This window comes from Balaenoptera musculus, chromosome 9 (assembly GCF_009873245.2).
Source record: "Balaenoptera musculus isolate JJ_BM4_2016_0621 chromosome 9, mBalMus1.pri.v3, whole genome shotgun sequence".
Lineage (NCBI taxonomy): Eukaryota > Metazoa > Chordata > Mammalia > Artiodactyla > Balaenopteridae > Balaenoptera > Balaenoptera musculus.
In genome coordinates this window covers 47591412-47606629 of record NC_045793.1, presented here as the reverse complement: position 1 = coordinate 47606629, position 15218 = coordinate 47591412, and the positions used below count along the sequence as shown (strand labels likewise).

General features: G+C 43.2%; 1 protein-coding gene across 4 annotated transcripts in view; it reads right to left on the bottom strand.

Annotated features, from left to right (window-relative positions):
* Positions 1-15218, bottom strand: part of SCRN1 (secernin 1) — a 104999-nt gene that overhangs the window by 68761 nt on the left and 21020 nt on the right. For all 4 annotated transcript variants that reach the window (XM_036863192.1, XM_036863195.1, XM_036863193.1 and 1 more), the window contains exons 3-4: positions 4954-5135; positions 42-244 (exon numbers count right to left, since the gene is read on the bottom strand). In XM_036863192.1, the coding sequence (XP_036719087.1) occupies positions 42-244; positions 4954-5135 (385 nt within the window). The remainder of the gene's footprint in view (positions 1-41; positions 245-4953; positions 5136-15218) is intronic.

Here is a 15218-nt window from a genome sequence, read left to right as displayed (position 1 = left end):
TTTTCCTGTCCTCAAAACTCTCCACCGAACACCCCACTCACCTGTGATTCTCTCCGCAGCCCAGTACTTCCCCACGGTCTCCAGCACCCAGGCTTCCCCACTGTCCACGATCAGATATGCACTTTGGAAGCTGTGGTAGGAGTTTGCATCTTCATAATAATTCCCGCCTTGTCCATGTTCTTCCAACAAGGCGACGATGACATCTAAGGCTTCTTTAGCGGTTGCCCCTCTCTCTAAACCAAGCCTGAAGTAAGAACACCAGAAGCATACCTCTGTCATTTCTCACCACCTCATTATCAGCATAGGAACCAAAGGCTGGGACGGGGCTGAGTTATGAAGAACGCCAACGTGTGTAACTATGTTAAGCACTCAAGCCAATACGCAAACAGATAAACAGCACTTGAACTCAGATACACAACTGTCACACATGCAGTTCAAAATCATGGGGGTGTTTTCTGTCTTTGGACGCACCCCTTCCATAGAGAGACAGGAGTCAGGGGCCCAGTGGCTTCTCCCTCTTGAAAGGAAGCTCGGCCACCTCTCTTTCTCCTTTCTAATTCTGACTCCCCTGGAGCTGGTCAGCTCAGTTGCAGCCCTTAGCAAGACCCCCTCTCTGTGGCTTTTTCTTCCTCTGGTGGCAGAACCAGAATTAGAACTGAGGTCCCTTTATCTCAGAGTCATTTGTTTTTCTGCCATAGTGTGCTATGTCTGGAAACTTACTGATCACGTACTTGGTGCTGGGCCCTAGAGCCATGTATTTTTGTGTTCATTGTCTCATAAAACCCATCCTCATAGTACTCAGTGATGTAGGTATTTATTTTACAGGTGACATAAAACTGAAGTTCAAGAATATTATGGAACTTGCTCAGGGTCACACAGAGGGCAGTCGCTGTGCCTGCTTTAAGGGGTCTATTAATTGGAAGGGCTGGGAGGGGACTGCTGTTTCACTTTGAAAGAAATATGTCCTTTCGGATGACTGAAGCTGTAAGCTACACCAGTAGAGGTGCGCTGATAGGTAGGAGGAGGATATGTAGAAAAGGACTGATCATGTACGAACCAGCCGCCCATTGCTAATGAGATTGTGAGTGAATTATATGCACAGAGGACAATGGCTGGCTGTGGAGCACTTTTATTACTAATCAAAATATCTGGTGTAGAATGATAGAGGTCAAGGCTGGGCTGGGGAGAGGTTTCCTTTTGCCCAGAGGCAAAGCCTCAGAGAGGGGGTCTTGCTAAGGGCTGCAACTGAGCTGACCAGGTCACCTGTGAGTTCTCACACTCCCCACAACCTAAAGACAACCCTTGGCCCTTTCCAGTGATTACACTGGCCTCTTTTCAAGGACTTTTGTGCCTTTTTATATGCTGAGGGTCTGATGGAAAGTGTCCAGAATTATAAGATGCTCTAAGATATTGGGATGGACTGGGTTTTAGTGACAAAGTTAGATGCAAACGGAGCAGCAAAAGTCAGTCTGCAGAAAACGAAGAGAATAGAGCAGTCATGCAAAGGGAAGAAGAGGTGTGAAACCTGAACGAATGCAGTGACGCACGGGGGCCAGCTGTGCCAGCTCGGAGCAGCCGGCTCTATGTCAAGAATTCCGATCTAGTTGTTAAACCATTGGTAGCCTGAAATCAGTCATCGTGGGAGTATTTACGCCATGGAAACTGGAAAAGGCTACAAATCAGAGCTGACCCCCACCACCCCACTCCAGTCTGGTTATTAAACATTTACCAGAATGCCACTGATGAACGAGTTCTAAGGGCTTTCTAGTTCTCATCCAAGAGGCCAAGATGCATTATCATGAGAGACAGACCTTGGATTGTAAGAGAGCCCTGACCTCCAGAAAATAAATTCCCATTTTTTAGGCTAGCTCCATTCAGCTTCTTGTTACTTGGAACCAACCTCCTGAAACATGCAAAAATGGAGTATATGTGTTTATGTGCCTTTTCCCTGGAGAAAGGGATTCATTGACAGATTCTCACAGAGATCAGTGGATCGAAAGTAGATGTTACTTAACATCATAAACATAAACTGAAAATGAAATATAAAAACAGTATTGCCTAATGCTTGAATTTCCACAGCAAACCTCTAGGAAACACATACAAATTATACTTTTATCTTAAACTCAGTGCCCAATAAAGTGCTATCAACGTTCACTTAACGTCCCTTTGGACTGAGGCTGGATTTGATGTGCTATTGGAAAGCACAAAAGATCAGAATCCATAGAGGGGCAGCCGGCCCTATATAATCTTTGAATAATCAACCCCAGGTCTAGCAAGCACTAGAAATAGAGTGTAAAATGCAAAGAGCTTGCTCTCCCAGGAGTTGTCCAGGAAAGAATTGGCATCCAAGCACAGCAGACAAGCACAGACAGAGGAAGTAGTGATCCCCCCAACAGCAATACCTTGGAGATACTGAGCCCAAACTGAGAGAACACAGCTCACGGACTGAAAGTTTCCTCTAGCGTGCTGGTTCTCAACACTTTGTGTGTATCAGAAACACCTGGAGGGCGCGTTCAAGCACGGATTGCTAGTCCCACCCCCCAGAGTTGCTGATTCAGGAGGTCTGTGGTGGGGACCCAGAATGTACATTTCAAACAACTTTCCAGGTGATGCCAGAGCTACTGGGTCACCAACCACACTCTGAGACCCACTGCTCCGGAACCTCGCTACTCAAACAGTGCTCTGTGGCGCTTCAGCACCCATCACCTGGGAGCCTCTGAGACATTGATCTAGGAGGCCTTCTGGCTCAGGGGTCACTTTTAGCATTCGGTTAGTATGAACTGGCCCCTCACTGTCTGACTGGGCTTGGCTGAACTGATCATAGCTTGTATAAAGCTGAGACCCTGAACTCACAAAGAGCCACTCAAGGTGCGGACACCCGCGGCAGGGTCCTCTTCACACACCTGCTTTTTTATTGTCATAACTGGACATGGGTGGTCAGGGAAGGAGTTAAGGTTAAATGACTATCGTTAAGTTCACCCTATAATCTACTCCTGACACTTGTTAGTGAACAGACCTTGGTAACTATCACAACCCCAATTACGTGCCAAGTATATCTTCTCGGTCTACATCCCGCAGCGTTGTAGACCCAGGTCAAAGGTATCTTCTTCTCGAAGCATTCCTAAACAGACTCAGTCCATTATCATCTCTGAACATCCACGGGTGTTTGCTGAGGGCCTGGGATTCTGTGCCACTCATGTGGCTACAAATCTCAGATTGCCTTGAGATACGTCTCTCCTTCTGTCATCTTAAATTGGTCTTAAAATCTTGCATTGCTCAATTTTCTGTCTTCTCTCAGCAACCAGACTAAAATCTCTTTGAAGTTTTTGAGCTTCTTCATGTGCCCACAGAGTCTAGCACGAAGCAGATATTCAGTAACTCTCGTTGCCTTATAGGTTGATGAACTTGAGAAGATACATCAGAGGCTTCGAAGAAATTAAAAAAAAAATTCTTTTCTGTCGTCCCTTAGAAATCAACTGTTTAAACGGTGGTATTTGCCAGTTCTATAAATCCCCTGCCATAAAGTCAATAATAACTCAAAATGCAAGGCTATGAATGAAGCATAAAAGGGACATTATTTTTCATTGTTAACTCTTCATTTTTAGGATTTCTATTAAGCATGGAGGTAAAAATACTGGGACAACTGTCAAAACATAAGCTCAAAACTTGTTGTTATTCTATCCATTTCATTCTGTTGATCAAGAGAAAACTGATTATAAATATAAGGCTTTTCCCTCCTTTTCTCCAGCTCAGGGAATCTGCTCCTTCTGACTTTATAATAACCAGGAAGCATAAGGAAGGGTGAGGAAGGTATAAAGGCAATATGGCATCAAAGGGGTGTCACAAACAGACCTGTCCATCAGCTGGAAGAAGCTGTGGGCCACGGAGGTCTCTGTGTAGATGTGCAATTTCTCCCTACAAAACCTACAAAATGTAAAAACCTCTATTCCTTTTTATAGGATGTTACATGTGGGAAGCTCTCTGGAGGTCACCCAGTCGAGGCCTCACATCGGACAAGTGACAAGTATCCACACTGAAAACCAAGACCTCCAGCTCCCAGCCCAATCCTCTTTCAATCATGCCATTACTCTACTGCATTTCAGTATTTCAGAAAAAAGGAAGCCATTTCAGAACGTTGTTTCATTCCCACCCACCATCTACTTTAGTCATTCTTTCCAAACTCAGTCGTTGATCAGCCACTACGTGCCAGGCACACAGCCCCTAGGGCTTGTGACACGGTAGTGAACAAGGCGACACAGACCCCCATCCTGCCGAGCTTACACATCCACTTCCCTCTGTTACACTGTGGCTGGAAGGGGAGGGAAAGGAAGAAAAGATGACCAAGACATAGAGGGGAAAGGAGGGAAGTGATTTCTGTTCTTTTTTCCTTTATCTTTTATGTATTTTTTATGTATTCTTTTTATTTTTATATATTATTAGATAGATACATTTCAAAGACCATAAACTTAAAAGTGTAGTTCAGTGGTCTTTAGTATACTCATAAAGTTGTGCAACTATCACCATAATCTAAATTTAGAACATTTCAACACCCCAAAAAGAAGCACCATATCCATTAGGAATCACTCCCCATCCTCCACTCCAACCCCAGGCAACCACTAATCTACTTTCTGCTTCTATGAATTTGCCTATTCTGGATATTTCATGTAAATGGAATCATACAATAATGACCTTTGGTGTCTGGCTTCTTTCACTTAGTATAACGTTTTCAAGATTCATCATGTTATAGCAGGTATCAGTACTTAATTTTTTTATTGCTGAATAATACTCCATTGTAATCTATTCTTTTTTCCATCACCTCCAAGTTTATATCAAAAGGCACAAGTCATCTTTGGAAGGACTGCGTTACGAAGTATGAGGTTTGGAGGGAGATAAATCCCATCCCCACACCCCACCTGTTCTGGGCAGTTGTTTCAAAGAATCACCAGGCAGTACCTGACCAGATCCATCCCCAGTAAGGCTTCCGTTTCAGCGGCTGGTTCTCTGGCATTGATGGCTTCATTGGCTATGCACACTCCATGTTCATTGGCTCCCATTTCTGCCCCCCAAAGCCAGGCAGGTCTGCTTATCACGATGGCATGGGTCCTGGGAACTTGGTCGATTGAAATGTAAGTGCACTAAAAAATGAAGACAGGAAAGAAAGGGCCATCACCTGTCAGGTACCACTTAGTTTTCACCTTGGTACTTACATTAAACCACCACATCGGTTACAAACAGAGCCGAGAAATAAAAGGCCTTGCGACCACCCAGACTTAAAAAACACCACACGTCTCAAAGCAGCTCTAAGGTTTCCACAGTGAGTTTCAGTTTTGTCACTCACTCAGTTTTCTGTCTCTTCGGTTCAGGCCAATCTGTGCATAATGTTTACATCTACAGCAGTCCATCTTCTCGAACCAGGTATTGAAGCAATCTCTGCCCTGAATATTCTGTATCTAGCCATTTCAATGGGCACAGATGGCCACCAGCATTTTAAACAAGCATAGCTATTTATTTGCAAAACTCCTTCTAGATCAGTGGTTTTCAAACTTTTTTAAAGTTATAGAGTCCTATCTATAAAAGAAACTTTACCTAGATGCCTAACATAGAAAGCAGATAAAAGGAAAATGCTTTGTCTGAAGAAAAGAGGTCCCCTAAGCTTCCTGCAATGATCCCTAGGGCTCCCTGGAACACAGTTTGACAACCCACATGACTGCTCTAGTGGTAGAAAAGAGAAAATGATAGTGATACTTTACATTTAACTAACGCATTAAATGTACACTCTCTTATCCATTGTGCTTCCTGGTCTGTCCCATTTAATTCCCACACTAAGCCCATGAGGTGGACATATAAGGAAACAGTCCCAGAGAGGCATATTCCTAACTGCTGTCACAACTGCAGTACATAACCACTTAGAGCTGTGTCATACCTTCTCCAGGCTGCTGTGTCTTTACCTGGAAAATGAATGAGCTAATCTAGATCAAGCTACTTCTTTCCAAGTATTGATACTTTTAGCCTCAGAACACTTCCTCCATACAAACTCTTACATAAAAGCATAAAGACAATAAAACTGGTCAAAGTGTATTGAAGTGAATGGAAGAACAGGCATGGGACTGGGGATAGATAACTCAGAGCCTTTCCCCTCCCCATACCGGGCCCCTGGGAGGACTCAGCTAGAGCAGTTGGAAAAGCACTAAACTAGGCTGTCCACAGGAGCCTCCTGACGCTGACATGCTAGCAGTCTATGACACACATACTCTTCCCGTGGAAGCTGCAGTATGGAACACAGGGCTCTAAATTACACAGAGCTTTTTAGCTCTCAGGGGAGAATTTTATCAGCCACAGCAGCCATTTGCATTTTAAATTGGGCACCTGAAAGCACTGGATCAACTGCAGCCTTAGATCTTTTTTTTTGATTCAAGACCCACTTATATGGACTGAATGCAGCCCAGAAAGCTTCTCTGCATTGATTTTCCATAATCTCTAAACCTCAGGTAAGAGCGGAAACGCACACTCACTGGTCACGTGACATCTGTATCTTCACAATCCACGTTAGGTATTGCTCTGCACTGGGATAATGTTATTTCATTTGATAAGTATTTGTAAACTGAAAGCTAATTAAACCCGGAGGTTGTCAAGAGACCTTTGAGTTTTTCATGGCAAACTGATAATAAAATATACTCTTGAAATGTTTTCCCCTATTCAGTTCCCGAAAGTTATTTATTGTTTAAAAAAAATGATTCTTTTACAGCAAAAAGCTGGCCAAAGCAGTAAACAGACTACGGTCCTCTGTGCTCTTCTAAATGGAATTGAAGTTTATATGTTAGAATTGTACTATTTCATGCAAAAAGCAGCATTGATCAATACTTTCCAAAACCCCTGTACCCACTGAGGTCCAGTGACAAACTCTATCTTGAAAAGACTAAGTAAATAGGGAAGGAATCTCAGATTCTTAAGCACAGATTTATCATAAGGTTTTTTTTATAAGGACAGGAAAAAAGCAAAATAGGAAATGAGCTTTTTATTTGCCCTCAAATTCATTTTTACACATTCGTTCCCATTTCACCAATTATCTACAGAGCACCGACCACACACAAGGCATTTCGTGCTAAGTGCTGCTGGCAGATAAATCAGTTAGGAGGCCCAGCCTCTGTCCCTTCAGTTGGGAAAGAAGGAGAAGGCACATACGCAGACTATGACCACAGGCCAACTTCAGTGTCACTGAGGCCTGTCTGCTTAATATGCACTGCATCTCGTCCCCTCCTCCCACCTTGTGCTCTGATCGACACCATCCTGCTCTTCCTTTTCCTTTCCCCATTCCATGCCATTTTGACCCTTCCAAAATACTATATAATTGACTTATGTATTGCACGTGCTGTTTATGTATGCTATCTCCACCAGCTAGAATGTAAGCTCTATTGAGAAATTACAGAAGGGAAGGAGGAAGAGATATTCGCTGTTTAGTTCATGATATATCCCAAATCTGGTATATAGTAGGCATCAATAAACCTTTTTTTGAATGAATGAATGGATAAATGAGTGAACGAATGAATAACAAAGGTCGGAGGGAGCATAATAGAGGTTCAAAGGAAAGGGAACACAACCAAGTGGGCAGAGGTTTTATCAAGTGAGTGACATTTGGGTTGATCTTGAAAAGTAGGCCAGACATCGAGGTATTCCAGACAGAGGTAAGAGCCTGAGAAGAGAAAGGTGGGGATGTCAAAAATGCGTTCACGGTTCAGGGAGGTCCTCCACCCTGCCACTTAGGGGAGCTATGATGGCACTGAGTCACAGGACTGCAAAAGCTCAATAAGTACTGACAGATAAAAATGTTGAACACGGAATCCAAAAGACCATATGGTCTCTGTGGGAGTCCAAAATACATGCAGCCAACCTGACACTTTTCAGGCCAAACTTAGAATCATGAGGAAGGAAGGAGATCCCCAACTAGCCAGATGGGCTACATCAGCGCCTCCCAAGCACCAGGCTGAAAGCTGATGCCCCAGATCTCCTCACAGGCCACAGGGTCGGGGAGCGGGAGGTGGGTGTGTGTGCACCCCAGCCTTAGTGAGCCTGTAACACATGCCCCTCGGGGCATCTTTGTCATGGACCACAGAAGTCTGGGCCTCACAAGGGCCCTTCTGTGGCTGCAATTCACACATGGTCCACTGGGTTTGAAATCTGTCTAATCACACCCAGGTGTGGGAGGGAGTGGGGAGGATGGACACACTTGTCTCACAGAGATCGGTTACTTAAAATCCCAGTTTGGGAGCAAACCTCACAAATAAGGAACATTTACACAAGATGTAACGAGTTAAACTTTGTAAAGTCAGCCATCTAGAACATGAACTCCGCAGGCAGTCATTTTCTTAAGTAAAATTCACTGATGCTCACAATTTCCACATTATTAACAAGGCAGAGAAAAAGTGGGATTTGAGGTAGCAGGAAAGGTTTCTCTGGGGAAAAAAATCCAAAAGTACCTGAAATTTTCTTTCAGCCTGGAAAAACAATTTAGTTCTAAAGTCAAAAGTCCTAGCCAAGTTTCTATGAGAGAAAATGTTCACCACTCAGAAGATCAGTCTTTACAGGGATAGTTCTGGCCTCACTTCGGTGATCAAGCTGTTCAAGGGGGCTTCAGAAAAAGAGGAGCAGTTTGTCTTGCTGCCCCATGGCCACACCCACCCAGCCTTTAATAAAACAAATCTGTCAGCTAGTGTGACTTCTGGGGGCCAAGGCCACACAACAACATAAGAATGCCCAGGGCAGGGAGCGTGGTGAGGCACACTTCTAAATGTCAGCCTTGCCTAATGCTAATCACTGAGGTTTTAAAGGTATTACCTGCACTGAGCTTGTCGCTCTCAGGTGGCTCCTGGGGACACATGCCAGGTTGGAGGATGCAAAGATAAACCTTGACAAGGCCCCGGAGACAAAAACAAATGACAATTCTTCTTCAGGGCAAACCCTTTATTATTTTGTGTGATGGTGTCCAAAATGAAAAAGCAAAATCAGCGTCATGCTGTCGCCTACCCCTTGCACATTCCTGCACACACTATTTCTGGATATCACCCAGTGAAAGGGGAATAGAGACACTCACACAATAGACGTTTCAATTAATGAAACGCAATCATTGTGCCTTTCCTACTGTACTCAGAGGGTGAACATAACCCTGGCACCACCAGCGAAAACCACTGTGAAATGAGTTGATGAGTCAGCCAGACTTCTTAGGGTGGGAAACAAAGGTAGGGAAAATGGGATGCTTCAGGGAAATAGTTTTAGTTTTAGAAAATTTGTGACTCTAAAGAAGCACTGCTAATTAGCACTGAGGTTGTTCGTTTTTTAATTTTTTTTATTCCAGTGTCCTGCCTGCTACTTGACTGGTTTTTGAAAATGTGCCCTTAAGGCTCATATGAGTCTAAACAAAGACAAAAGAAGATGTTGACCACACTTTAGAAGAGCTGCTTTTTATTCCCCCGAAGCTGTAAGATCTTTGAGGATGGACAATGCAAAGGCCTGGCGTCAGAAACAGGATTGGGAAAGGGGACGTGATGGAAGGAAGCCCCCTGCCGAGCCACTCTCCCACGGAGCAAGGGAGATGCCCTGACCCCACAGAAGGCTGGGGACTCCTGCTCCTGGGGCTGAAGAGAAGAAAACAGGAGAACAGGAAGAAAGACACACAATCTACTTAGTGGCCATGGAGCTCTGGTCAGATTTCTTTGATTCCAGAATGACTTGTGCTCTCCTGCTGTAGGGGATAATCTTCAGAATTAACATTCAGGACCCACCCCCTGCCCACCATGTACACACATACTCCACACACTACAAATACCGCCACCACCCAAACAATGCTACTAACGCCACCACCAGCTATCACTAATTGGTAAGTTTCTATGCTTCTTGCAAATATTTTCATTGGGGAAGAAAAGGGAAATGATCTACTAAAAACCCACCCCAACTGTGAAAGTTGTATAATCTTGCTGAGGATACTAATCCCACACTGAACTTCATACAATAGAAAATAAAAATAAATTAAAACTAACTTTCAAAGAAAAGGAAACAATGAATTCTAAAGGAGAGAAAAATGGAGGTGAGGTTTAATATATAATAATAAGAGAATCTTTCAAAAAACATTATGTATCAAACCTGACTTGGCTATCAAGAATTCTGTCTCCATAAATTGTGGTATAATTACTCTCTTGGGCACCAAGTATGACTCATGTAAACTGTAGTTGAAATCCATTGTTTTTCCAGGAAAATATTCTAATGTTGGATTCATTTTTTTCTTAACTAGAAGGTTTAACCATTTAAGAATAGACCTATACCCATCCATGAGCACAGGTGCACATCCACACACACACAAATGCACCCATGCACACACAGAACATCAGGATCCAGGAGATGATTCATCTGATTCTTCAACACCCCTACCCACAGGGAGAAGCAGGGCCTGAGGTAAAGGGAGATGAGTTCTGTGATGCATGGTGTATAGCATCCTCAGAGAGGACACAGGGGCTCTCACAGATTGATACATACTTATCCATCCTACTCTGCAACCAAAAGAGGAGTTGTTAAAAACCCAGAATCCACAGAAGAAAGACTAAAGGACACAAAATAAAATGTTCCAATCTGCCAGCTGTGCAGCTGAACAAAAATGTGCAGTGTAATTTTAGAAACTGAGGAACTCTGTGCTTGGAGGACCCCATTTCTTATTCCTCCATCTCAGGCAAAGTGAACTGGACATAGAGTAGATGACAGATGGACAAGCAGACCGATGGACAGACTGAGTGAAAGATGAAGGGTAAGAAAGGGGACGAACTGGAAGAGAAGACCGCCTGGTAGGATGGACCAGCTGGAAGGGTGGGTAGGTGGGCAGATGAGCAATCACAGTGACTCTTTTTTTAAATGAAACCTCCATTTAAAAAAAAAAACCCACAATTTTATTTTATTTTATTTTTCTTTTGGCTGAGCCGCACGGCATGCAGGATCCTAGTTCCCCGACCAGGGGTTGAACCCATGCCCCCTGCAGTGGAAGCATGGAGTCTTAACCACTGGACCACCAGGGAAGTCCCACAGTGACTTTTTGCACACGGTTATTCTCAGAAAATGGACTCCAGAGGCTGCAACACTCATGTATGAGATTTCTAGGGAAACTGCAGACTATGTATGTTTAAAATGTCATGAAATGGCTGAGGAATAGATGGGTTTTTATGAGAAGTTCTCACTCCTCATAGTTAAACTTTTTCTGTATGCTAATGAGGACTATTATGAAAGTTACATTATAGTTATTGTAGCTCATAGGCCCAAATATGGAAAAGAACCTGTCATTCTGTACTTGGGGCAAAAACAGGGGAGGGAGACAGGTGTAACTGTTCGGGAATTAAAGGGATAAGAGTAAGTTTGAAAAGCAGATTTAGCACGTGCTAAAGATAGGAGTTTGGGAACTGACACCTGGAGTTACAGAAACTCTCAACACTGGTCGATTGTTTTTTCAAAAGAAGAAAAAACCTCTCTCTGCACAGTGTTCTCCTTGGAGTTTACAAAGTGCTTTCACATGTTAGCTCACACGTGCTTTACAAGAACCCAGGAAGGCAGACACAGAGGGTGCTGTGATCTCCTTCTGGCAAATGAGGAAACTGAGTCTCAGAGGCTCAAAGGCCCAAGATGCACTAAATGGAGAAGGCAGGACTAGAACCCAGGACCCTGCCTCCTGAGCCAGAACTCATCCCCCTAGTTTCAGGTGACTGTAAATTTCAATTGATTTATAATGATAGAACATGCTTAAAATGCTACATGTTCATAGAAGGGTGGCAGGCTAGAGGGAGGAGGGGATATTGGTGCTGGGGCCTTGAAGCATGCATAGGAGTCTACCAAGTAGATGACAAGAGGGGAGAGGAAGGACATTCTCAGCAAGGGATAGAAAGGGCAAAAGTACAGAGAAATGCAAGAGTGCTGTTTGTTCAAGAAATGACAAGCAGCTCAATATAGCTGAGGCCTACCGTATAAGTGAGGAGAGGAAAACTAAGTATGAGGATAAAAAAGTAAGCAGGAAATTGTACAACCCTTATGGAGATCAATTATTACAAAAAATTTATCCTAAGACCCAGTGATCCTGCATCTGGAAGTGTATCTAGTGACTGTACCTACACATGTACAGAAAGATTTATGTACAATGTTCTTCACGGCTGTACTTTCTAGACCAGCCAAAAGTCCAAGTATCCACCAAGAGAGGACTGATTCAATAAATTTTGGAGTATCTCCACAATAGACTACTATCAGCTGTAAGAAAAATAATAATAATCTCTATGTTCAGCAATAGAAAACCCTTTAGAAAATGTTACTAAACAAAAAAAGCAAATTGTAGACCTTTTTGTAAGTTTGAAATTATACATTAAAAAAAAATCAAGTCTCAGAATAGTGTATATAATGTGCTACTTTCATGAAAAAAGAAAAGAAGGCTACATATCCATATTTATTTGCAGTAGTTTGCACAAAACACTGAAAAGATGGGCAAGAAGATAATAGAAGGGATTACATAAGATGTGAATCAGGGGCTTCCCTGGTGGCGCAGTGGTTAAGAATCCACCTGCCAATGCAGGGGGCACGGGTTTGAGCCCTGGTCCGGGAAGATCTCACATGCCACGGAGCAACTAAGCCTGTGCGCCACAACTACTGAGCCTGCATTCTAGAGCCCGCGAGCCACAACTACTGAGCCCACGTGCCACAACTACTGAAGCCCACACGCCTAGAGCCTGTGCTCCGCAACAAGAGAAGCCACCACAGTGAGAAGCCTGCGCACCGCAACCACAAGTAGCCCCCGCTCGCCGCAACCAGAGAAAGCTCGCGCACAGCAACGAAGACCCAACGCAGCCAAAATTAAATAAATAAATAAACAAACAAACAAACAAATAAATAAATAAAAGATGGGAATCAGGGTAGACGGGAATAAGGGGAGATTAAGACTGCTTACTGTAAACCTTTTAATGTTATTAAATCTTTGAACCATACCAATATATCACCTATTCAAAACGTAAAATTACATTAAAAAGTATCTTTACCCAAATGAGTTGAAAATTTATGCCCATACAAAAACCTACACACAAATTTTACAGCAACTTTATTCAAAATTGCCAAAACTTGGATGCAACCAAGATGTCCTTCAATAGGTGAATGGAAAAATAAATTATGGTACATCCAGACAATGGAATATTATTCAGAGCTAAAAAGAAACATTCTATCAAGCCTGGAAGAGACATGAATAAATCTTAAATGTATATTACTAAGTGAAAGAAGCCAATCTGAAAAGGCTACATACTATATGATTCCAACTATATAATCTTCTAGAAAAGGGAAAAACTATGGAGACAGTGAAAAGATCAGCGGTTGCCAGGGGTTAGGGGAAGGGAGAGATGACCAGGCAGAACACGGAGGATGTTTAGGGCAGTGGAACTACTCTGTACGACAGATACATGATATTAGAAATTGTCAAAACCCATAGAATATATAACACAAAGAGTGAACTTTAATGTAAACTATTGCCTTTGTTAATAATAATATATCAATACAGCCTCATCAATTGTAACAAATGCACCATATTAGGGCAAAATGTTAATAATAGGGGAAACTGGAAGGCAGGGGGTTGGGGGGAGTTGAGGGGTTATATGAGAACTCTCTGTACTTATACTCATTTTTCTGGAAACTTAAATCTGCTCTGAAACTGTCTATTAATTTAAAAGCAAAGAAAGAAAAGAGAGCAGGGTGCCAATCAGGAAGAGTTGTGAATGGCATACAAATCAGCCTGGACTCTCATCCTATAAACAACCAAACATTTTTAAACAAGGCAATGACAAAGCTGTGATCTGGAAAGAAAATTCCGGTGACACTGCAGGGAACAGAATTCAGGAGAAAGAGACCTGGGCACCAATAAGCAGATTAAGGCAGAAGGGAGAGGGGGGTGGGTGAGAATGAGCTGGGGGCCGTGGAGTGGAGATGGGGACACAGGAGAGGAAGCAGCAAGACTCAGTGACAGCCACCCCCGTGCATCCACAGAGGAGTGGGGAAACGGGGGTCAACGCTTCTGTCTGGTTTCTAGATTAAACGATGCGGCAGACAATAGCGCTGTTAGAGGAACAGATGAGACGGGGAAAGTGAATTTGGTTTTGGATCCGTAGAGTTATTTTACCTGCAGAGTATGGATGTGGAAACGTGCAGAGGCAACTCAGAAAAAAGGTCAGGGCTGCCTTGGGGACTAACTCTGGTATGTATCAAGCTGCACTTATTTATGCAAGGGGACATAATGTAACCTACGGTGTATTTGAGCATTAACATACCATAGGTTAACTAGTGAAAGGAATCTAGTCTATTTCCTAAAATGATTGTAACCATGAGAATAAAATACAGACTTATTTAACCTATTCCCCAAAAAAGAAAACAAATTTTTTCTAAAATATTTATTTCAGCCATATTTATAAAAGGCTTTGTGCAATATTGTAGTTACTATGGCTACTAAAAAATGACCCCAAATTTAGTGGTGTAAAACAACCGTTTATTATGTTCGTGAATTTGATGAGTCAGGAATCTGGACGGGGCACAGAAGGGATGGTGTGTCTCTACTCCATAGAGTCTGAGGTCTGGAATCACTGAAAGGTCATTCACTCACACATCTGGCAGCTGACACTAGCTGTAGGCTCTCTATGTGGGTCCCACCCCATGGTCTCTGTACGTGGGCTAGTTTGGGTTCCCCCCAGCATGGTGCCTGGGATCTTAGGGCTAGAGTTCCAAAAGAGGGAGACGAGCGGAAGCTGAATCCTTTTATGACCCAGCCCTGGAGGTCACACAGCATCACCTCCGTCATGCTTCACTGCATGATGCCATCGGAAGCCCTCACCAAGATTCGTGGCAGGGGTGGGGGGCATAAACCCTCCACTCCGTGGAGGCGTGTCTATCACACTGTGAGAAGTACATGTGGAATGGGATTTGGTATAGCCATCTTTGGGAAATTAAATCTGCCCACATGAAAATCAAAGTGTTGTTTCAGTTTGCATGACTCTCTGGGAAAAAGAAACATTTAGGGAAGACAGACAGGGAAGGTCAGTAACAACGCAAACCAAGCCAACTTCATCCATACCGAGTCCACTCTGTTCCAGGAACAGAAAGAAACATTCAGATCCAAACAACATGGACATTCAAACATTAATGAATACCCATTTAAAAGCTAGCATGAGCGCCAG